The 24,525-nt window shown below is 42.0% G+C and overlaps 1 protein-coding gene across 4 annotated transcripts; it reads right to left on the bottom strand.

Annotated features, from left to right (window-relative positions):
• Positions 1-2,904: 2,904 nt before the first annotated feature.
• Positions 2,905-24,162, bottom strand: fgd5b (FYVE, RhoGEF and PH domain containing 5b). Of its 4 annotated transcripts, none has more exons than XM_086200738.1 (21): positions 24,027-24,162; positions 20,637-23,118; positions 16,935-17,064; positions 16,062-16,120; positions 15,947-15,977; positions 15,229-15,380; positions 14,824-14,980; positions 12,120-12,210; positions 11,986-12,036; positions 10,865-10,923; positions 9,112-9,183; positions 8,823-8,891; positions 6,273-6,356; positions 6,064-6,143; positions 5,785-5,881; positions 5,510-5,647; positions 5,303-5,405; positions 4,604-4,743; positions 4,393-4,518; positions 4,080-4,234; positions 2,905-3,800 (listed from the first exon to the last, which is right to left on the bottom strand). In XM_086200738.1, the coding sequence occupies exons 1-21, from the start codon at positions 24,034-24,036 to the stop codon at positions 3,764-3,766; spliced, it is 4,323 nt and encodes a 1,440-aa protein (XP_086056864.1). In that variant the 5' UTR covers positions 24,037-24,162; the 3' UTR covers positions 2,905-3,763. The 4 variants fall into 4 exon arrangements, with proteins under 4 accessions (XP_086056864.1, XP_086056867.1, XP_086056865.1 ...); XM_086200741.1 differs by having other exon boundaries at positions 4,420-4,518; XM_086200739.1 differs by having other exon boundaries at positions 4,604-4,740.
• Between the last annotated feature and the right edge of the window lie 363 nt (positions 24,163-24,525).

The raw sequence follows: 24,525 nt of genomic DNA, 5'->3' as shown, positions 1-24,525 counted from the left end.
CCTTTGCTCTGGCAGATGTATTTATTTACAGTTTGGTGAGGGTAGATGAGATAATTCGCGCTTTCATGTCACTATGGGAAATATGAGGCTACAGCTAGCAGGTTAGCTTGAATAAGACAAAAGACTGATATCAGGGGGAAACAGCTAGCCTGCCAACGTTCAACAGTATCACCCACCAACACCTCCAGTTAACACATTTGGTTGATCTGTACAAAAGTGTAAGTGTGAAAGTGATACTTTTACGTTTAAAAGGCTTGTTTCTTTTCTCTGTGTATGACCTGAAGCAGCGACTTGCTGGTACGCTGCTCCAAGAAATATTCTGACGCATATAAGAAGCTAAGTTTGAAATTTTGGTTTATTTGCACAGGTTGAAAAAAGTGTTCACCGGTGAGTAGCGTCATTGTCATTGCCATATCTATTTGGAGAGTAACTTTTTGCTTTAAAGTAGAGAGACTAAATCGAGTTCCTACTGGACTTGTCTTGGCTGCAGACAGATTTGAGATCCCTCAGTGACAGCTGACGTACCCACTGACATGTGTTCATTCCCTTCTCACAGCAGATAGTTGCAGATGACAGAACGATCACAGGAGAATGGAGGGTGGACGCTCCAGCAGGGATAATCAACGTTCATTTGGCGTTGCAGAGTGTGCCGAATGTTGTGTGTTGTTCAGTGTTTGTCCTGCTGCTGAGGGAGAGTGGGATATTTAAAGCTTTCAGGGAGGTGGAATAGGTGTAACATTGACTTGGCAGTGTAGGCTGCAAAGAGTTTGCTAAGTGGGACATGAAAATGTGTCCCTCTACTCTTCCTGCCGCACCACAGCTTAATTCTCCTTCTCTCCCCGTCTCTGAAGGGTGATGAAGAACACAAGACAAGGTGCAAACCCAGAAATGTCAAAACAATGTCAAGTGGACACAGCTATATATACTGAACGTATTCTTTTTAGATCCCCAGCAATTATGCAATGAAACCTTTCCCTTTACCCTGAGGATCGGCTGCCCACACAACACAGTGAAAGATGGAAAGGGATGCTGCTGAAACACACAACATCAACACAAACACTGCATTACCTTCTCAGACCAGTCACATGAAACACACCCACACAACTCTGCTTTCTAAACATTTCTGATAAAAAACACATAGATAAGAAAGTTTGGCTTTTTGGCTTCAGTTATTATTTCAGAGTGCATAACAGCTGAATGCGTCTGACGTTACTGGGCTTGCTCTGTGTGTGTGTGTGTGTGTGTGTGTGTGTGTGTGTGTGTGTGTGTGATTGATTATTTGCTCCTCTCTGTGTTGCTCCAGCCAGTGGGGAAATAGAAGCATGGATTATGAAACTGTTGCTGCCCCACTGGAAAATAATTATTAGGGCCTGAGCCTGAAGGGACTTCAGGCGAAGACCCTATTATGTTTGCTCGCCACGCTCGCCACTTCAGAAGTTAATTTGACCCCCTAAACATGCTTGAAAACTCACCAAATTTCGTACACACATCGGGTGCAGCAAAAAATTCGATAATTAAAAAATAAGAAGCGATCTACTCAATAGCGCCACCTAGATACACAAAAAACCACGCCACTGCCTGTAGGAATGTCCTACAGACATGGAACCAACACCGTTTTATTCGTCTCATCAAGACGGACAAATAATACACAGACACCCCTGACCTCACTCTAACAGGATGTCCAATTTTGGACAATTTTTCGCCTTATTATTATTATTATTATTTCGCTTATTCCTTACTAGTAAGGGTCGCGGGGGGGGGGGGGGGGGCTGGAGCCTATCCCAGCATCTACGGGCGAGAGGCGGGGTACACCCTGGACAGGTCGCCGGTCCATCACAGGGCCAACATACAGAGACGAACAACCATTCACACTCACAGTCACACCTACGGTCAATTTAAAGAATCCAATCAGCCTCGTCCCCAAATTGCATGTCTTTGGACGGTGGGAGGAAGCCGGAGTACCAGAGAGAACCCATGCAGGAACAGGGAGAACATGCAAACTCCACACAGAAAGATCCCGCGCCCGAGCCAGGACTCAAACCTGGAATCTTCTTGCTGTGAGGCCACAGTGCTAACCACTGCACCACCGTGCACAGACTCAGGCCTCTATCTCCTAAACTACAAGGCCCAGGGATTTGCCAGTTACACCGTTGCATTCAGGCCGGTGTCAATGACGCGGGGGCTCAGGCCCTAACAACGCTGCTTGTAGCTTTAATGCTTTCTATCTTTTCCACCATCACAGCAAGATTTTATCGCTACATTTCATTGTTTAACCATTAAAGCATAGTCCAGATCCATTAAGATAAGGAAATTAAAAAAACAGAGAGACTTCTTTCTAATGTGTGATACAGCAAAGCCAAAGAAAACATGATTAAGATATCTGGTTAAAAAAAAGAAAGAAAGGTGAAACTACAGAATTAGGCCAAGAAATGGAGAACATAGTGATGAATGATCTGCCCTCTATATAGGACGAGTTTGGCTGCAACTTTTCAGGAGCCCCAGAAAGAAAGCTCCCTGCCTGATATTATTCTGGGTCAGCGAGCCTCAGGGGGAGACGAGAAGAAGAGCAGGCCTGGCCTTTCGCTAGCTGTACAGAAGGCTAGTCTCGGTCCCCGGTGTCTCCCCAAGCAGCTCAAAGTGTGATTAGAAAAACTTGCCAGCTTGGTGTTTTATCAGAACAAGCCATGTGATAGTGGCGGTGTAGAGGGGGGCTACAAGTGGACTGATAACAGCTGATGTTTCAATTCCTGATGCATGTCCATCGGCAGGGACACGGTGACAGGAAGTCAATGACATATTAAATGCATTTGCCATCAAGAGGACATAAAACACAGACCACTGCCATTGTTAAGCTCTCTTTTACTCCAATAACAATGTTAGAAATAAGTTTCATAAAATCATCAAGTACAATATTATCAGTTAAATCAGTCCAGGCCAACAAATTCGTGCACTGTCCTCACATCAACATGGATTAACAATTTACTTCAAATGAAGACATTATCAACATTTTTCTAAATTAAATTGTGTGCAGAATACAGTACAGTAAGTCAGTAAATACAACCGTTTGTAGCTCTTACTTTTTTTTTAAACATCAAGACTTTTTTTTATATCAGTGCAAAAAAAGCAAAAAAAAATCAATGGACTGGCAGCACCGTTTTCAACACTACAGTACATGGCAAAGCTTCAGACACGCCTATGTATATAAAAGGACTCATTGTGTGCTTCCCTGTATTAGTCACGAAGATCAATTGAATCCAGAGGAAGAGCACATATTAAACTGAAGGCCTAACATTTAATTTTTTAAGGATTTTTTTCCCCTGAAATTCACCTCCAAAGGACTTTTATTCCTGTGCATTTAGTTATTGAAGTTTTTGCAGCTTTGAAATAATAATAAATGATGAAATCTTTCTTCTCTAAATAGTTTTTAATAATTCATCATGCTTTCCATGATTTTGAGGAACATCTGCTGGGGAAAATACAGGTCACATTAATGCAGTGTTCCACTCTGGCACGTATCTGGGCCGCCGCCTCATGCGGCTCTCAGCAGCTCACCTGCTGCAGCAGCAGGCAGAGGACGATGGAACAAGTAGGTGATCATGTCCTCCCTCAAAGAACAGGATGTCTTCTTTACTTCACTTCAGCCGGCAAAAGTAACAGCTTGCAGTCATCATCAAAGCTGTTTGGTTACCTCTCCTCCCGTGTTGGTTTCACAGTTGGACATTTTTAGGGATGGCAGACTTCTATTTTCAGTGAGGAGCTGGTCCTATAAAACTGTGGCTTCCTCCATGGCATTTACCCACCTGGGTGTGAGCAGATTTTACATAAGAAAACAGAATATAAAATTACTAAAAAAAAAGTTTGATTGCAGGTTTAAAAGCTTATTAACAGTCTATTTAACCTAAAAACTTCCAGATTTGTACATGACAGCTATATCATTATGATAATTTTACAGAACACTGCTAGGATTTTACCTACAGCATTACGTCACTGTTTTGTTTTCTGTATCTTCTGCTCACAAATTGCAAAATCTGGTCCTCTTAACAACTTGAAATGATCCATGAGGTAAACATGCATCTCACCTCTGGGCTGTGTAGTTGTCCTCTGCTCTAAATGTGTAATACAATGTGTTTTTGTGGTAAAGCTGGAAGACGTTGGCCTCCTCCTCTCCCTCCTGCCTATCAGACAGCTTCACTGTGAAACCCAGCAGGGGTAAACTCTCTGAGGCCACCTTCTCCTGCACACACAACAGTTATTATGGGAAAATAAATAAATGCAGTTATGTGAACTGCATCTTCACTTTATCAGAACCTTTCGTCAGCATTCATGGTATATTTGTTGTGTTGGATGTATAAATGCGGTTCAGGTTAAAGGGGAGCGCATGTTTCCCCTCACCTCTTGAGCTCGGAAGGTGTAAAGCACCTTGTCTTTTAGGAGGAACCACAATCTCTTCCAGTTCCTCTTGCTCTTCTTGCTGCGATGTAGACTGCCACTGATGGAGCCCTCATCTGACACCGTCACCTGCACAACAAGACGGTGAGAAGACACCATAACTGGCACTGTCACGGCATAGCAATCGATGCATCTTTAATCAATGCAAGCGTACCTGAGTGAAGGTGAGGGTGCCTTTCCGATGTCTCCAGATGTTTGGAGGATGAATGTTTTGGAAGACAGCAGAGAGCGGACGGTTGGAGCGTTGTGGCCGAGGGCTGCTGTTAGCTGAGACAGTAGACACATCCTCCCCTGCTGAGACAGACCACTGCTTCTTAAACACCTCAAAAAACAGACACCAAGTAAGATGTACAGCTTTCATGTCTGAAGTAGTGGAGTTTATCCTCTTCTTTGTCGAATGACAGCGGTGATATGCATGAATATCTACTTGAACTATAACGCTCATGTTGTAACCTGTTTTCCCAAATGTTTGTTTGTTTTTCTTCTTTTCCCCCCTCCAATGTCTGTCTGTGTTCAAAAATGAGGTCAGCACACAGAGATCTGATCAGTCAGACCCCATCTGGAGCTGGTCTGGGCCTTAAGTTGGTCATGTTCTTTAAGCAGTGTGAACGCCAACGTGTCCTCGACCTCATTGACTGATATCCGCAGTGTTGGTATTGAAATGAAAATCCCTATAGTAACTAATTCTTATGACATCTGTTAGCTATATCTGATTCTTTGGTCATCATGAAAGCAGCTTTCCTGTTATTGAAGTTGTCATCTAGTTAACTATACTGCTCCTACTGGTCACAAGGATAACTGCAATCCTACACATTCTGCCTGTGTTTCTAAAAAATGATCAGTGTTTTCACACCTCTTTTCTTCAGATCGTTGTAACAGTGGTCACACACTTTAGCCATGCGATCCTTCATGTATTTCAGTGGATATCTGTTCTTGGAGCAGCTTCGACAAACAATCTGTATCAGACAACATAGAGAGGGACATTAAACAAGCTCAAGACACAAGTTGCTGTGTCGTACTCATCAGAAATCATTCATTCATTTTACTGAGTGTGACTCACTCTCCCACATCCGTGACAGTGGTGTCTGCGAAGAGTGAGGCTGAAATCTGAAGTGCAGTTCATACACATCATCACCTGAGACACTGGAACGAGTGTAGGGGCTTTCTCTCCTAGAGACAGACACAGACGATCTCTGGTCTGGAAAACACACACACACACACACACGCACACACACACACACACACACACGTATACACACACACACATATGATGATGAGATGGTGTGACAGAAACTTCATCGGCTGGTTGAAGATGTTGTGACGTAACAGACAAACCTCTCCTGAGCTGCTGTTCAATGCCGTGGATCCTCTGTTGTGTTCAGCCACAGTGCGGTTTAAAGTATAAAACCAGTCCTCTCTTTCAATGAAAGAACTGCAAAATCAACACAAAAAGTCACTTAACTTTTATTGCAAAGTCATTTTTGTGCCATTAACAAGAGAAAAGTAAAATATCAGCTGCAACACAACATTGTCCAAGGTTGAGGTAATGTTTTATGGCTGACAGTCACTAGAAATGATCTATCGAGCATGAGGAGACAGAACAGCGTGACCCACCTCGCAGACAGAGTGATGGAGATGTCTGTCCCCTCAATCCTCAGTGCATTTTGGACATTTTCTATTACAGGTTTACTGACCTGCGGAAAATCAAACTTCGAAAGTCAAACAACTCCTGATGTATTTCAAAGGTTGAAAAAAAAATTGTACAGTGAATATTAGGTTTTGAGAAAAGTGGGGATAAACTACAAGAAAATAAGATGATAGACCTTAACTCCAGAGAGCGAGAGAGTGTTCTTCAGTCGATATTTCCCGTCCTGTTGAGGGTAGGTGTACAGCAACACGTCATTCATCTGAAAGCAGAGAGATTAAAGTCACTGTGAATCAGATCAAGATATGATACTACGTAAACGGCATTTAAGGGGTAAAGAAGAAATAGAAGACTTGCATTCATGAGCTGCAACTCTCTGGGTTCTCCATTAGGTGGCACTCTAAGATAACAGTCATAGACTTCTACGCTTCCAAAATAAAGTATCACACAACACACTGTTTTCCTTTTTTTGACACACAGAGAAGTAAACATAATTACAACATACTGCAAAGTCTGTCAGCTTGGTTTTCCCTTGGCGCGAATAAATCACTCAAATAGGTGCCAACTAAAGATAATAACTAGGTTAATTTGAAGAACGTAAAAGTAAAAATAGAGTATTCTAGCCACTACCATTTCTGAAGGAAAGAATTTTCAATAATCTCCTCCGGTTCAACAAGCAACCCTCCATCTTACTCCTCTCTGCCCTGTGCCACTCAATGGTGGAAAGTGAGTGCAAATACTTTGCCACCAAAGTATTATTTTTGAGTATTTGTAGTAATGGTTGCACATTTTACCTTTATCTTGTTCATTTTGAAAGGAAGGAACTGCATTTTTTGCTCTCGTATTTTGCTTCACTTTCAACTGGTGCATTGCAACATAAAATTCATAAATGAATGTTTAACACTCTGTAATTTTATAAGCAACATTGGCATTTTCTCATTAAAAAGGCATTTTTGACATCTAAGTTGGAGGGAAATTGCACTTTGATTTTGTACTTAAATGCATTTAAGAGGTCCAAGTGTTCGACTGACTTTCACTTCAATCACTCAAGTGACAAGGAAGCTATTTTCAATGAAGCACTGAAGGTCAGAACTTAATCCTCCTCAATCTCTGAATCCACGTTGATAGAGTCTCACAATGTAAACACCCAGTTTTAAAGTTCTAATATTAAATTTCATGATCATACATGAGTGAGAAACGTTTGTCAATCCATATAAAAATTAATGCACTGTATTACAACATATTACAGTCTTAATCATTTCCAGCAGATGGTTTTCTCCCACTGAGTTTTAGAACATTTTCTAGTAAACTGCCAGCTCCTGCAGAGTTGTTTAATTATATTGTCCAAAATTAATAATAGCAGGTAACATTTATCACTGTCAAGGCAGACACACTCGCAAAACTGGCAGGAGGTAAGTCACGCAGCGATGATTACCCAAGATTCTTCCAGAAGAAACATTTGCAAGCTCAATAACTGCACTGAGAAATTAAAGAAAATACCTGGTGTGTCAATACATGAATTATGATTTAATGAAAATCATCAAATGCAGTTCTCTTTGTTTGCCACTTGGACGTGCTGTAACCGGGATGACTGAGAAACTTCACCAACACGCACGTCTCCAGCTCATAAAATAATACAGGATGAACCAATGTGATTAACGCGTCAGTTCAAGTAGAATTTGGATGGATAGAAAAGCGCATCAGGTGTTCACGAAACAACACAGACACCAAAATCAGCTGGGAGGCTCCAACAGTTAGAGGCTGCCATGGCGGTGCTAACTGCTTAGCTTTGACTGATCGAGACAAAGATTTGACTGAGAGGCACCTCTCAAACTCAGGTATAATCCAGGATTACAATTGTTCTCATCTTTTCCCACTCTGTGTGATGTCATACTTTTCTGATTCTATTAATTTGCGTATCTGCCCTGTGATTCAGATCCTGCTCTAAAAACATAGGCTCCAGCCCGCCACTACATTTTTTTTAGGAATTAAGATTGGTACTTTCTTTGTAATCCTGCTAACAAACGGGGGAATGGCGCTGAAAGCACAGCTTCCTAGTTGGAATTTCACACCACCACAGGAGGGAAAAGCAGTGCTCTTTGATATCACTGTAAATAATTTGCGAAGGGAATTTTCTTGTGACTTCATTGTAACATTTATTTTCATGTCAAGATTTTACATTATGAAAATCTAGCGCATTACATCCTCTGCCCTCATGTTGTGTTGTCTCAAACAGGTGGTGAACAATGACCTAAATCTTACTGTTACTCTGCTTATCGATGAGATCAATCTCCCTTCCCACGACATCCTTCTGTCTTCTGTTTACGTTCATATGATTCTAATGAGCTGAAAGCAATCTACGTCAAACTAAAGGGCTTAAGACACATATGACTAATGTTTAGCAAATTGAATTAAAGTAATAAAACGTGTACACGGATGCTTGAGTTTATAAGGATCAGGTCTTGATCTTTCCGGTGCTGTCAGTAAAGAACTGGCTCAGGAAGTCAGCATTCAGAAACATCCTGCCAGGAAACCCTGTGCTTAATGGAGTAGTCTGGACATAGAAATAGACCTGACAGAGAAAAAAAACCTGGCTTTTACTCTGGTTTAAGTGACCAGAAAGGTAGTAATGAGGTCATGTTATGAGACAAAGAACTTATAATGAAACTTTAAAAAGCAAATAGCAACTGTATTAACTAACACAGTACAAACAGGAAGTAGCATTTACCAAAAAAAGATGACGAGGCTGTCGGTTCTTCCTGCTGACCTTCATTAGGGTGCCCTCCTTCACAAACACCTATCGGAAAAAAAAAAAAAAATATATATATATATATATGGAAACATCACTAGTTGATAATGACACATACATGCCATCTCAAATAATTAATGATATTTTAAAGCAGGGGAATGGGGATTCCCGGGTGAATAATTGTGCAAAGGGCAACACAGGGGTGGTGCAGGGTAGACAGGGTGGAAAACTTCAGACAGAAACAATGCTGTTATCAGAGCTGCCATACCCTGCCAGGCTGCAGCAGATCCCGCTGACCACGAACACTGTACTCTATGTTGACCAGACGTAACAAGTTCTCCTGAGAAACACAGACAGTAAGACACGTAAAGACGAGGGACCGTGAAGGCGATATCAAGCGTTTAACTGTCAACACTTGAACGTTAACGCCATATGACTCTACCTTTATTACTGGGCTTAGCTATCACCTGGATCAGACTTCACACATATTGCAACCAAAACAAACTCAAATGGTTATGTCTCCTCAACATTTTACAAATGAGATAAGCCATATGTCCTCAGCACCATATGTCCTCAGCACCAAAGGGGCCGTAGACAGAGGAAATATAAAAGACAGAAGACTCAAGTTGCTGCCGTTAACTAGCAGCCACTCACACTGGACTCACATGGAAAGAAGTTGTATAACATGGCAGCAAATTGATAAAATTATAAGAACGAGTTATATCTTGTGGACATTTTACCCCCCTCCCCCTTCAGTGGTCACTCAGGGGCACTGAATGTGTTATTTTTCCCTTTCAAGCCAAAATTGCACATCTATAAATGATGACGGTTTGTTGTGATTGCATTAATTCTCATCATAAGCAGTTAGAAATAAATCAACTGCTGGTTAAATCAACCAACAATTTCTACAACTCTACATCAGCTTCATTCTCATCACAGGGTGTTTTGTGTGCGCGCACGCGTGTGTTTGTGTTGAATCAGTATAGCTGATTGTTGCAGTTTCTTGTGCATTTCAGGTTGCTGCCGTCACACTTCTACACTTCCCAGCCATTCTTCATCTTCCCAGTACAAATACAGGTTGAGATACTGGTGTTGGTGGTATAAACCAGTGACTCAATCTAAGCCAGAACTGATGGCATCCAAGTACATCGTCAAAGTTAGCGAGTATATAACTTTCTGCCCTCCTCCATAGAAGCTGAATTTGCCTATGATCCCTTTGCTCACGCTCACAATGTGTTGTTTTCCTGGCGTTTGTGGAGGGAAGCTCCCTGCCTGATACCATGGAGGTGAAATGGAGGTTTGCATCAAAGTAATGCATGTGAGACCAAGTGGTGTAGGGTGTGAGTGGTTGTCTTATCGCCATTCCCAAAGTGAGGATTCTTGGTGTTTTTCCTTGACACAGAACAAAAGAGCAGCTCATGGGTGTCCAGGCAAGAATAGTAATGGAGAAGGACAAGCGGTCTGTGTGATCCCTCGCTAGCACTGTCGCACAATGCACAGCTTTCCGCACAGTCAGCATGTCTGCATCTCCTGAGGCACTGGATGTCTCAGAGTTTGCATTATGCAGCTCTTCACTTATCATGGAAATACTGCCAGACAGCGTGTCCCTCCAGCCTTGATTTGGTCGCCTCCTTGTCCTGCTCTCCGGTGTTCTCTCCCGCTATAGCCTGGTTTATATCTGCACATGGGAGCAGTGATAGCCGCCACAAAATACGCTCTGATGTCCACATTTTCAAAATTCTCATTAGAATCTTCTTAAAAATTCAAGTGAGTAACTTTCCCATCGGTGATTTTTTTTTCCCCCAATCACATGAATTTGGACATCCGCAGAAGCCATATCATTTGAAATAGTTATTTGAGGGAGTCTACTTGTTCGTGATCACGTGATTTTAACAGGTTGGTAGGTTGACTATACTTCAGGATGTGTGTGTGTGTGTGTGTGTGTGTGTGTGTGTGTGCGTGTGTGTGTGTGCGTGTGCGTGTGCGTGTGCGTGTGCGTGAACGAGGAACATGCTACATACCCCGTGTTTTAAACTGTCATTCACTTGATCTGCAATGTCAGACACAATCACAACTGCAGCTGCAGAGAAAGAGAACAGGAGGGAAAAAAGTACCTTTTAATCCTGGGGACCACTTTGGGGACAGAGAGCACTGCTGAAAACATGTAACACCTTGTAAAAATCGATTCATTAATGTGTTGAAGATAATGGTTCCACATTCACACATCCCACCAGAAACATTCGTTTTCATTTGGAGTTGTGTTTCCGGGCACGTACTGAACTACAAATTCCACTATTTTTATTTTAAGCTCCATTTTGATCTCCCCTACACAGACATTTTGGGAATAATACTAGACACTTTACTGCTGAATGTAACACCCAGGGTTCAACGTTAACTTCTTTGTCTACTGATCAAATGGCTAACGAATATTCAAATTTTACCAGCCTGTCAGTAGATTACCATTGTGTTTAGGGCTTCTATGTAAAACCTGATTGATTGAATTTCTTTTGGACCTAAGAATGGAAAATAGAGAAATATCATGGAACTTTTTTCAAATTTTTGTTTCTATATTAAAATTGAAAAAACATACAATAAAAGGTCACATTTTAGCATTCTTAAGTTATATTTTTATTTTGCCTTTTGAACAAAGTTATGAAAGAGTAAAGTAAAGTCAATCATCTGACAGGGAAGTAAAGGTCTAAGCTGAAAAGTAAAAGCCAAGTATATTGTCAAATTTAAAAAAAAACTACATTACCTTCATTTAATTTTACATTTTGGAGCATATCAAAATAGCATAAATAAACAACATCAAAATCATCGATACATATTCCAAACGATGCTAATATTCATACCTAAAGTGAGTTATTTAATTTTGCCTGTGTTTATGCAGAGAATTCACTTTACTGCAGCTGTCTTTCTGATGACTTACACATGAAAACTAAAACGACTGCCCAGTGGCTTTGCATCACAAAGAAAGAAATCTAAAATGACTCTCTCACTGCCATTTCTCCATGCCAAATGAGCTGAAATAACTTCCCCGAAAACTCCCAGCAGCAAACAGAGGCCAGCAGGGCTCTCCTGAGACTAACAGAGAGCAGTGCCTGTCCACAATGGCTCTGTTCATACAACATGTTTATTGTACCTTGGGTGTCTTCATATTCTTGGGAGTCCGGGGAGAGGTTGTTCAGGTAATCTATAAGAGGGAGAGGTGAAACATAAATGGGGTCCAGGAAAAAAGAAAAACCTCATTGAATTAAAACATTTTGCTTTCCTCACCTGTAAGGAGCATGCGGTACTGAGCGACACGGACGATGACTTCCAGGAGCTGATATTTGAGAGAAACCCTCTCTCCAGCTGGGTTCTGCTGCTGAGACACATATTGAACTTCTTTTATCAAGCTGTCCAGTGAAGGAGAAACTCCTCACTCTAGTTCCTATGTAATCAGACTTATATTATTGATCCCCCTCCCAGGGTGTCTACTAACAGGACAGGAATCACGGATTTACTTAGGAGACTATTCAACTCATAATTGGAGGACGTGAAAAAAAAACATTTTTCAGTCTGCAATGAAATGAAAGAGGAACCAGATCCTGCATTTGATGAATTTATGATAGCATGACCCTGTAAGTACCCCTCGTACTTTTCATATTTGGATTTATTTCTGTTCCTACTTTTAACAAAAATCTTATTTCACATGTTTTTTTAATGATTTCTACAGACCACAAGAACAGCAGGCTCCAGGAGCCATTGCATCAGATGATGGGGATCCTAATAAAAATAAAATAACATAAAATAAAAATAAATAAAAGCCTGTCAGATTTTAAACGTGAACCAGGGCCAATAACACAGACTGCTGGTCAGCACTGAGCACAGCGTCCTGCAAAATAATGTGTTTATGTGAACAGGCAAACACAATAACTCTGCATGCCTTAGTGTATCAACACCCTGAATGACTTTTTGTTTTTCTCTTTCATCTTCCTCTCAAAGACACACACACACACACACACACACACACACACACACACACACACACACACACACACAAACGCATAAGTCTTAACCATCAAAAAGTCATTGAAGTTGCCGGGCCCAGAATTTTGGCACGACATCACTGGACCCCACAAGTACAATTTTGCATGGGTCCCTACAAATTAAGTTTAACTAGAACACACACGCACGCACGCACGCACATGCGCACACACACACACACACACACACACACACACACACGCACACACACGCACACATGCACAGGGCAATACTTTAATTCAAAGGTGTATAAAGATAATTTTCTTGGCTGTTTTTTTATTTAAAACTCAAGCTGTGATGATGCAGCTGCACTAATGTTTTTAGGAGAATCTGAGGACTTTTAAACTCTTCAGCTGAAAAACTGCCAGCTCAGCAGAACTTTCTGCCAAGTCGTCTCCTCTGTGATCCATAAACTGGAGAGAACTGAGTGAAAACGTCTTTGTCCATAAATGCGATGCTTGTATATGGCATCTCTGTGGATCAGTACCAAAATATTGGTACTTCTGATCCCAATATTTCTGTTCAAAGGTCCATACTCATATTCTATCATAAGTTATAGCACTTCATTTTCAAAGGGGAGCAGGTTTGCCAAATTAGAATTTAATTGAAAGTAACTTTGCCGCCAGGAACTAAATGAATAAAACTGATCTTAAAAGTACTACTTCTGCCACCTGTCATCGCAATACAAGTCTTAAATGCATGAGCCACCACGACGTGTTGACGTTGATATTTCCACCAATTTTCAGGCTCCGGACTGCAGGGAAGTCTCTTATAAACTGCTGTGAGTGACAAACAAAACTTCATCTCTCCTTGAAGACTGATCAAATCACAGAGTATGCTCCTCATTGGTGGGGTTGTCGTCTTTCAGTCTGTGGCATAAGACTTGATTAACATGAAGTTGGTGCTAAAATGTGAAAAAGACCTAACGTTCCGTCTTTTGCTCTGTCCACTTTTAGACAAAGTGACTTTTAGGCTTCCCCTCATTTGCAGTGAGTTTGTATTTGGAATTAATTAAGTCCTACTTTATCCCACTGAGCTATCTTATCTACAAAAAACGGTCAATTCCACACACACACACACACACACACACGCACACACACACACACACACACACTTAGCTGTACATGTACCAGCCACTGCACACACTTCATCTCTGTCACTGCAAATACAACACATAAATACACTGCTGGTAGGTGATAACAGACAGATAACAAAAGCTGGTGATAATGATCAGATATTATATTGGCGCAAGAGGTCGCATTCATAATGAATGAAAATATTTACAAAAATGTTCACCATGACTTAAGTGCTGTCTGTTGGCATTACAGTGGAGACAGGGTACGACCTCCTGCCCGTACAAATCTGATCAACATCTTAAACAAGAGAAACTCAGATTTGAACATCGGCGGCCCTTCATTGTTTATGTAAAGGGGACAAATATCCTCTTTTTGATGAGGTTATTCTCTGTGCTGGATGACCAGCAGCGTTTCACACTGGTATTTGAGTTATACACTTTTAATTTGCTGTGCATTTTGTCTATTTTATTGCGAATGTCCTTGTTTTTTTGTGAATCTGTTCGCAATATATATTTATCGATATTTCAATATCAGCAAAATGCCAATAAACAGAGCCCAGTTGCAAAGTTGGAAGGAAGGAAGATTGAAATATATCGAAGATCAAAAATATTGTTTGTTGGATTTACTGGAAAATGATGCCCATCTACGTAAACTGGGACCATTAAACTGGATTTCTCTGCTTTTACACTCTGGTGCTGGCTTGAATAAAAACTGAACTGATGGATTCACTGCCCTCATTAATGAGAGAGCTTTTGCTTTATTGACAGAATGTGGATAATTTGATCATAAATACTGTATGTTATTTGGAGGACATATTCTTAAATATGCTCCTGTCATAAGAGTTTATGTATTTTGCATTATGTTTTATGTCTGACCTCAAACTGGTGAACGATGGCTGCAAAGGCAGGTGAAGTGCGGCAGCTCTCCTCCAGTAGGCTCATGTTTCGGTCGTAGTGGCCAATGTAAGTGGTGAAGACCAAGAACTCTGCTTTCCTGGACAGGAAGACATCTGCAATACTCTGGCGCTCATCCCTGTAGGAGAAACAGTGGTGAGAGTATGAAGGAGAGGCAGCCAGCCAGAGTGTAACGCTGTGTGAACTTCATCAATGTGTTCACTCTCCTGAGTATGAAGAAAGGAGCAGTGTGAGGGGAAATTGCTTTTTACTTATAAGCATTTGATGTCGGTGTGTGTGTGTGTGTGTGTGTGTGTGTGTGTGTGTGTGTGTGTGTGTGTGTGTGTGTGTGTGTGTGTGAAGACTCCCATTTAAACAGCATCTCACCACTGTCGGATTCGATTCTCCAGTTCGGTGAGGATTCTGCGGTGCAGGGTATAAACATCAGGCAGCTCATTGAGAATTTCACGAAGCCTTTCTTCATCCAGAACGGGCTCCCCCTCGTCTCCAACGGCTGCTCCCACTGCCTCCCGGAAGTCCTAGCACAAAGAGAAAGATTAGTCAACCTCTTAATAAAATTCAGAATCCATTTTAAGATCAAGTTTAACCTGGTGTATGTTACATTTCCTCTTCAGAGGTAATATAAAAAAAATCGGAGTAGATTAGATATCTTATCTTGAAAATCTCCTCATCTAGAGAGTACCAAGGGAATGAAGTTAGTCATTCTCACACCATAAGAATAAAGGTGGAGCTGCGTTTATTCATCCCTCATTACCACTGCAGCATTCTGGAGCGTGACAGAAACACTCTTAGGGCTCTAGCAGACAATGTTTGTGCAAGATTTAGATGCAAATGTGTATGAAGCGAATGCGACTACTAGACATGGAATTAAATTAGTAAGCACCTGCTAAAAACACATATAAAATCTCACTTTGTGTGAAACACAAAGACAACCTTACATTTGAGTGTAGTAAGAATGTATGAATCCTAAACGTGCTTTCACGCAAACCTCTTCAGCTGCAGGTCTTCAGAGATCTGGATGAACAACCAAAAATATATACCTGGACTCGTACCTACTATAAAGATAAAAGGACACATCACTTACTTCCTGGAGAAACTTGAGCGCTTTTACATGTCTGTGAACAAAGACAGAAATAATTGAAAAAGATTGGTTTTAACTGAGATTTTTGACAGGTAAAATAATTTCAAATGTAACTCACAGTTTTTCAGTATCCACCAGCTCTTTTGCGATGTAAAAGGCTCTGGATCGACCGTCAGGCTGTAAACAATCATAACGTGACTTGTAATAAACCAAAGGTCCAGAGGAACAAATGTATTTGCAGTTCAACAAATCTAACGATGTGTTCAAACAGTAACGAAATAATTAATGCCGAGGACAGCCTTGATACTGACATGCATTTAGTCCTAAACATAGAAGCTGCTCTTCTGTAGCTGTGAAAGGTGAATTTTATTTTATTTTTTTTATTCTGCTCTTTTGGTTTCATATCTAACTGCCATTTGAGGACGAGAAAAAAATCTAATCGCTAAATTGTAAATAAAAGTGGGTAACATAAGTTAGTGTTTAAAATTAGTTCAGATGTCTTATATTTAAGGTAAATTATCTAAAATTTGCAATCGGAATCCATTTCAACACAGGGCAGCCTTGCTTTCAACAGGTGCTATATCATATACTCACATGATATATCATTATGAAGCCTCTCCATGATAACAATGTTCATATATAAAAGTTAAATTCTATGTAAACGCTGTTGGCAAGTTTAAATAATATTTACATGTCTTTATCCTGTTGTTACATTATAATTCCAATATTGGTGTTTGCATTTTCACTGGGAATTTCAATTTGTGAATCAAATTCTAATGGCCATTGTAAGTCAGCTTTGTTGGTGCTGCTGACTGTGTGCTGATGTGTCTTATGGTACCATTATTGCCCATATCGGTAAGTATATCATTACGCAACAAAAACTAAGTCATAAAATATCATGATGCAGATTAATATTGCCTAAATGTTGTTCCCCCATCTGAAACATTCTTTTCTTGACTACATAGACTCGGGTCATTTGCGTTAAACATACCTGTCTGTTATAATTGCTGTCTGCACCTCCGTCTTCGTCTTCAGATGTGCGTCCTTGATCTTCATCCGCTGCCATCAGTCCCTGCGGCGCGATGGCCACTGAACAAACTTTGTAGGCTTCTGTATAGGCACTGCAGAGGAAGACAGGATATAAAAAAAAGCAAATAACGTGGTACTATGACATCTTTATTTTGGCGTACTGCTTCAGCATGTGTGTTCGCCGTTGTACTTGAGTTTCTAATACTTCCAATTCCTGCATTAATAGGATCATGTACAATCGTAGATCTCAACATTTTGACCGCAGGCTAGACATGATTGGAGTAGGTCAAATAACGACAGATTTCCATGCATCCATCTGTCCATTTTCTTCCATTTATCCTGTCAAGGGTTGTGAGGGGGCTGGAGCCTATCCCGGCAGCTTTCAGGCAAGAGTCAGGGTTCACCCTGGACAGGTCACCAGTCCATCACAGGGCCAACACATAGAGACAGACAACCATTCACACTCACAGTCACACCTACAGTCAATTTAGAGTATCAATCAGCCTCGTCCCCTCTTGATGTCTTTGGACTGTGGGAGGAAGCTGGAGTACCAGAGAGAACCCACACAGGAACAGGGAGAACATGGAGACTCCACACAGAAAAATCCTGTGCTTGAGCCAGGGCTTGAACCAGGAACCTTCTTGTTGTGAGGCCACAGTGCTGACCACTGCACCACAGTGCTGACCACTGCACCCCGTGCCGCCACAACAGACTTATTTTTCGCGAATTATTTCATTAAAGGTATGAAGGTGTTGCCACGATGTGATCCAGTTTCTAACAAGAAAAGGGAAACACATCTTGTCCTTTCCTCTTCTTTACTGTTCTTTTGATTTTGGCCCAAAGTTGGAAAACATCTGTTTATAACATCTCAGTTCCTAGCACACATATATGACTTTATCATGTTTAGTCCTGAAACATTTAATTTGCGAATAAATCACTTGAGTTTCATTTAGCTACAGTATCTAAGTTGTCTTTATGGTCCTTTGCCATCCGTTCTATTGAAATATCACTACAATAAACATATTCAGTGTTAGAAGCCAATGCAACCAGATAAAACATTGCAGCACTCAAGAAACCAATATATGCATCCCAAAAGGCCTGTGGTGACAACTGTTCTCAACCAGGGATGTATGTCGAGGTTTTATGCTGCAAGATTCTCTTCAGTGGGGAGCCTAGAATGAATATGCTAATGGTCTGCATCTCAGTGGGGAGCAAAGGCTATGCAAATAAAAGTTACAGTAGGGATGCAGTCATCCTTGCCAACCTTCCTGCATGTTTCACCCCAAGCACCGGTGGATTTAACCCCACTGAGATGCAAATTAGCCATATATGAACAACACATGTGCAGAGTTCACATCTCTGCAGCTGCATGGCCCGTTACTGACTCTGGATCAGATGAGCTAGCAGGAGGTGCTAATTCTGTAGGCTTTATGTATCAGCGCCACTGTCTGTGTTGTATGAAGGCCCACAGCAAAATCTCTGGAGATAAATCACACATATTTATTCTCTTTCTGTCACAGGTTCATGTTTGTGTCAGTGTTAGCAAAGGTAGGCAAATATGGCAATTATCTCCCAGTCAGCTGCTAATATTGCCCCTCTAGGCGACTGCAAACCAAACCACTGACACTGATCCATCTGGATTTGTTTTGCTGCGATGTCCTCTGTCTCTGCCTCTGTCCTCTCTGGAAGCTCATAATTTTTGCAAAAAATTATAATGAAGCCAGAAATATATATTTGTAACACAAACAGATTTAAATTCAGATATGACTGGAGCGCACACAAAATGTATTATAAACTACTGTAAAAATGGGTTAAATGAATAGCATTTTCAAAAGCCAACTGGTGTTGTTACATATTGCGATCCGATTCAATTGTTACATTCATGCCAATGTGCAGTCCAAAATTTTTCAACTGGAAAAACACATCTGTAAATTACCATCATGTGCTCGTTGGGGCTTATATCTACTAACCCAATATAAAGAAAGCATATGTATTACAGTGAAGAAATCTGATCCCTGGGAAAGATCATATGTCAATTTTACATGTCAATCAATTTCACAGAAGGGAAATAAAATTGTGTAAAAATTAGATTAAGATCTAAAAAGCCACTTATCATCATGCTGTATCTGAACCCAGAAGGCAGAACAGAGAGCGATGCGCAATATTACATTCTAATCTTAAATCATATTCATGTATTGATATCATACAGTATTGTAGAGCCTTTTCAGTGCACGTAAGTGCTGCTCAAGATGAGAGGGAAGCAGTCCAGAGTGCTGACGACTGAGAACACACTGAGATTATATCTCGGCCCGTTGTTCCTGACTGAATGGAGAAGAGCAATGGCTCCAAAATGCTCCAACTATTAATCATTCTGAATGGTCTGTATGATATGGGTGAAGCAAACAAGAATGCAGTGGGGGGGGGGGGGGGGGGGTCGCCAACGCTGCGTGACTGAACATACCGACAAATCCCACCATAGCAGGTAGATCAGAGGTTCAACGAACAGCACCACCAACCCAAACACACAAATACAAGAAATGTCCACCACCGACCATCTGTTAAAATCAACATGTCAGCACCATGGAAACATGGCAGGAGTTCCTTCAGTGGTTAAATCCCTGGATCAAAACCATTGCATTCTGGGTGGCCATTAATAGTGTGTGTAGTTAAGGAAACTTTATTTTATTGTACGTCACTGACAACAGCTTCTTGACATTACTTTCACTGTCAAACATTAATGTTGATGTCAATGATGAGTCAATACAGGCACAACATACTCTTGGTTAAGGTTAGCAAAATTGCTGTGAAACTCTAAACTCAAAAAGGAGTCCAGCACTATTTCACTGTCAGCGTTTTTTGATACCAACTGAGACACCAACCTGCCCCCTGATGGGGGTTTGACATCAGTGACCGCCACATGTTACGTGACATCGTTGAAACAGGAAATGTCTGTGTCCACGCTGAGGGATCCTCACTGATATACACTGCCATCATTTCCTATTTGTGTTGCTGCTTTATAATTTTAGCCTATTTCCTGCCGCCACCACGTAATCTGACATTAACGGTAATAGTTACTTTGCATACTCTTGTGAGGTCCCCCTGCCCAGCCACGTAGAAACATGCGACCAAGTGTTGCAACAAAGTGTGAATTGTGTCACTATTGTGTTTTGCCTGACTGAGGTGTGAAAAGTACACGTGTAAACGATGGAACAGCATCGGCAAAGGGTGATAAAAATGTGTCCCTGCATTACGGCCGTGTGTTCAGGTTTGGTTTGCACATCTGAGTAGTGCAGAGGTTAAAACTCCTGGTTACCACTTCAGCAAGCAAAAAGCAGGAAAGGTATAGCTAGATGCATATACACACACCAAATGGTGTTGTATCCCACGGCGTGAGAATGTCACAATGTGGCCATGAAAACAGGCTGCTGGGGTTGAGTGTATCTCATGCAGGAAAGTGCAGGGAAGTGACATTACATCCATGGGGTGACCCAACATAATAAATAGCTATAAATCCTTCCTCTACCCCAGGGGCACAGCTAATACTGCACATTGGCTGAACGGCAATAAAATAAGATAAGTGTTCCGTATAAAAGTTGTCAAAGATCATTCATGTCCAGCAGCATCTGAATACATGGACACATACTGGTATGCAGACCCACGTTACCTTTCTGTTTGCTGTTCAGGTGACTGAGTTCTGTTCTCAAACCCAGGGAGGCTGCTCATGTCCACATAACCATCCGTGTCATTGCCGGACGACAGCACTCGAGTGGGACGGTCAAAGAAGTCACTGAATGGCCCCTGTCGTACGGGCCTCCGCTGTGGGACCTGAAGGTTCTCATAGTCTGAGTTAATAGCTGGAACATTTTCATAGTCTGAGGTATCTGCATTGGGGAAGGAGATGGAGCGTGGCTTGGTGAGGGGAAGAGGTGTGAAAGGCACACGTGAGCGGTCCTCAAACGACTCCACCCGGACCACGCTGCGATTAAGAAAGGCCACTGAGCTGCCTTTTCTTTTGGTTTCCGGGTAGAAGAGGAAGGCTGACGCCGGCTCTGATGACATTTGACTGGCTGAGCGTGAGTTGAGCTGCGGGGAACTACTAATGCTGTGTCTATCTAAATCCAGAAGTCTGCTGGGCATGACATGGTTAGACTCTGGGGAGGATTTAAAAGAAGGGGTGGCATCCACCACGGACTTGCTCTCTGTTTTCCGTCGAAACTTAAGCATCAGAAAGCGCTTGATGGAAGATTTCTTCTTCCTGTTTTTCTCTGATGAGTCCCCCTCAACGAGAAGTGAGGGGGAACTTTTCGTGATGGGCTTCTTGGTGATGTAGGCTAGCTCAAAGGGAGGAGGGATATCAACCACAGACGTGGGGGTGGAGAGGCCGCTGGATGAGAGAGGCGAGCACCTTGAGAACCTTCCAGATGAATAAATGGCACCTCTGTGCTTTGGAGATCCTTCAATGTCTCGTTCCCGTCCCTCCATGGAGAGGGAGCAGGGATACAGGGACAAGTAGTGGGGTTTGCCGTAGCTCTTGTGGTGCATTGTACCTAACAGGGGGCTGCTGCTCAGTGCAGGTCCTTTTTGGGTGAATCTGCTCATGCAGGGCCTCTGACCAAATGGCACCCCAATCTCTCCCACATCACTATTCATACACTGGGACATAGAGCGGGAGTAGAAACCAGTTGGCCTTTTGGTAAAAGGAAAAATGTTTTCGCCCTCTGAGCTATGCCCTGGGTCCTCATAAACATGCTCGTCGCTGATGTCCGTGTCGGTGGTGTCGTCCACAAATGGCACGATGTGACCCTCCAGGTCGTCCTCGTCTCTGGAGGAATCACTCGGGGATATCAACTGGTTTTCAGAGAGAGAAGAGGTCAGCAAGGTATCAGAGTCTGCCAGCAGCCTGAACCTTGGCTGGCAATATAAATGATTCAAGAACACGTCCACTTTGTCCTCCTCAGTTCTCACACACATCCTTTCCTGGCGTGCCTTTTGTCCATAGCTGTTGTAATCATCACTGTTACAAATCTCCACGTAATCCTCCAGTGTCTCTATTTGTCCATTTTTTACTGTTTCACAACATAGTGAATCTTTGCCATTAATCAGAGGGTATTTCCTGGACAAAACAACACCTGTCTTCAGAGACAAGCATCTCGCCGGTGTCAGTGGACTATCTGCTGGGCCATAAACTTTGCTATGTTTTGGGATTATCTCTCTGTTAATAATGTCCTCTGAAGTGATGTAATAAGGCTCGTGGGTTTGACCGTCCTCCCCATGGCTTTTAGCTGTATTACAGAGCTGCTCTTCAGGGATAAAGTCATGAACTCTATTGTTCTGTTCATATTTTAATTCATGGCCACACCTTAAATTCTTTTTGTTACAAGTGATTCCCCAATCAGGAGCAGATTCCTTTTGGTCTTTCTCCTCTCCTCTTGTGTTCTGCAGGTTTTCACTGATGAGCACTTCACTGTTTAACTCTTCTTCTTCTTCTTCCTGCTTCTCCTTCAAGTTTCCGCTCTCCAGATCAGACACTTTCTCAGCAGTGTAATCCAACACCTCCTCATCCACACTATTAACAGAGATGTCTCCCATGGAAAGGCCGTCGGTGTCAGCCAGCGCTTCACCTGCATCGTCGTCCATGTCCTCCGTCATGTCTGTGTCAATCATCTCAACCGTGTCCTCAGAGTCAGCGGTGAGTCCAGCATCACTGACCCACACTGTTTCCAGTGAGTCCACCTCCTCTGTGAGAGCGCTGTCAGTTAATCTCCAGTCCTCATCCATCTTCTGTATCATCTCCTCTTCCTTTTCCTCCTCTGTGACGTCTCCATCTTCCAGCGCCTCTGACACATTCTGTAAATCCGTCTGTGATGACCTAATGTAGGGGGCTTGTTTCTCCACAATCACTTTGTCTGGCTCATTGTCTGCATCTTCCTCGGGATCACTATCAGATGTTAGTAAGCTGCCATTAATGCATCCACCCTTGTAGCCTGAGAAGACAGAGTCCCTCCCATTAAACTCAAGTGTGACTTTAGGTTTGGGGGCTATAGATGGTTTGGGACCCCTGGCTGTGGACATGAGAGGGGAGGGCAGCTTCAGGCTGGCGTGACAAACAAATCTTGGCTTTGGAGCAAGAGAAGGCTTGGTGCAGTCTGGAAGAACAACAGGAAAAGGAAACTGTAAGATTATAAGCTTTAAAATAGCATACAGGTCACATGTGTCATTGGTGTCCCCGAAAACTACTGAACATTTAAGTTTGTCTGTAATATCAATATTTGACCTTTTTTTTCTCTGACAATGTGCGTATTTCCTGACTAATTCATCTGTATATGACAATCAATTATACACTCCAACGAGAAGCCTTACTTATAATTTTAATGAATACACCAGTAGTTTTGATTATATAGTCCTGGTGAAATAAGGATATGATAAGGTACCAATTAACTTTATATTGGAGAAAGAATATTTTAAAAAAATCCAAGGGATTTCCCTTCCTGACTTCCTGTGATTCAGGAGGGCGAGAAACCCCTCTCAGGCTGCCAGTTCACATCCATATAGCAGCGGTAGACAAAGACCAACACATGAAATAAATGTAATAACTCACATCAAATAACAGCTTTTACAGAAGAAGATGAGAGGAGGTGGCTGAGGATGATCCCGGCAGCTAAGGTTCACTTTTTCTCATTAGATTAAAAATAGAAATATTTTAATCTAGAGGGAATATGTCATTATGATACAACAATTAAGTAAATGTTCTTATGAAATTAGCAACTTAGACCTGTGGGTGACTGACAAGAGGAACGTGTTTGCCTCAATTTGTGTTCCGAAATCAGTTCATTAGTGCTAAATCCTTGATTCTATAAATAGGATCAGAAGAACTTCCCCAACTCGATACCGAACCATGACATCAGAAACATTGTTGCTATATTCGTTATCTATGAACGTAAACCCTTTTCTTCTCCACGGTTCTCTCCACCCGAAGATGCCTTTCACTCACTGGCAAAATTTCAAGTGTCGAACAAACGCCAAAATACAGGGAACCTAAGAAAAACGAACTCACCTGCGTTCATTTTTACGCAGCGACCATCTCCAGCGTGTCTCCCGCAAAAACAGCTCAAATTTTAGATCTTTAAAGGGAAAATCCGCATCAAATCTGTGTCTAACTGTTCAGACCGGCAGCGGGAGCGGGTGTGATTGACCGCAGCTCCTCTGAGGAGTCCAAGCTGCTCAGCTGATCAACTGTGCGTCCGGAGGCGCGCGCAGGAAGCCGCGCTCCTCACGACGCCGCCGCGCGCTGAACCGTCTACAGTGGCCCTGCTCCCAGCTGAGCGTGTTAGCACTGTTACTGAACGAATATACTCTAAAGTAGTTACAGCAGATGAGAAAATGCTGCGGATGATCATTTGGAGAAAGTGACTTACATATCTGTCAGACATTTTAAACATTCTCCATTTTTTTTTTAAAAACTGTCCACAATAACCTAACACACAACTTCCGGTCTTTCTGAACATGCCGAAACACCCAAAAACTTAACTTGCAAGTAACATATTAAAACATGT

The sequence above is a fragment of the Aulostomus chinensis genome, chromosome 3, assembly GCF_037954235.1.
Source record: "Aulostomus chinensis isolate RoL2024-O1b breed Wild chromosome 3, RoL_Achi_v1.0, whole genome shotgun sequence".
Lineage (NCBI taxonomy): Eukaryota > Metazoa > Chordata > Actinopteri > Syngnathiformes > Aulostomidae > Aulostomus > Aulostomus chinensis.
This window is presented reverse-complemented; position numbering and strand designations above follow the sequence as displayed.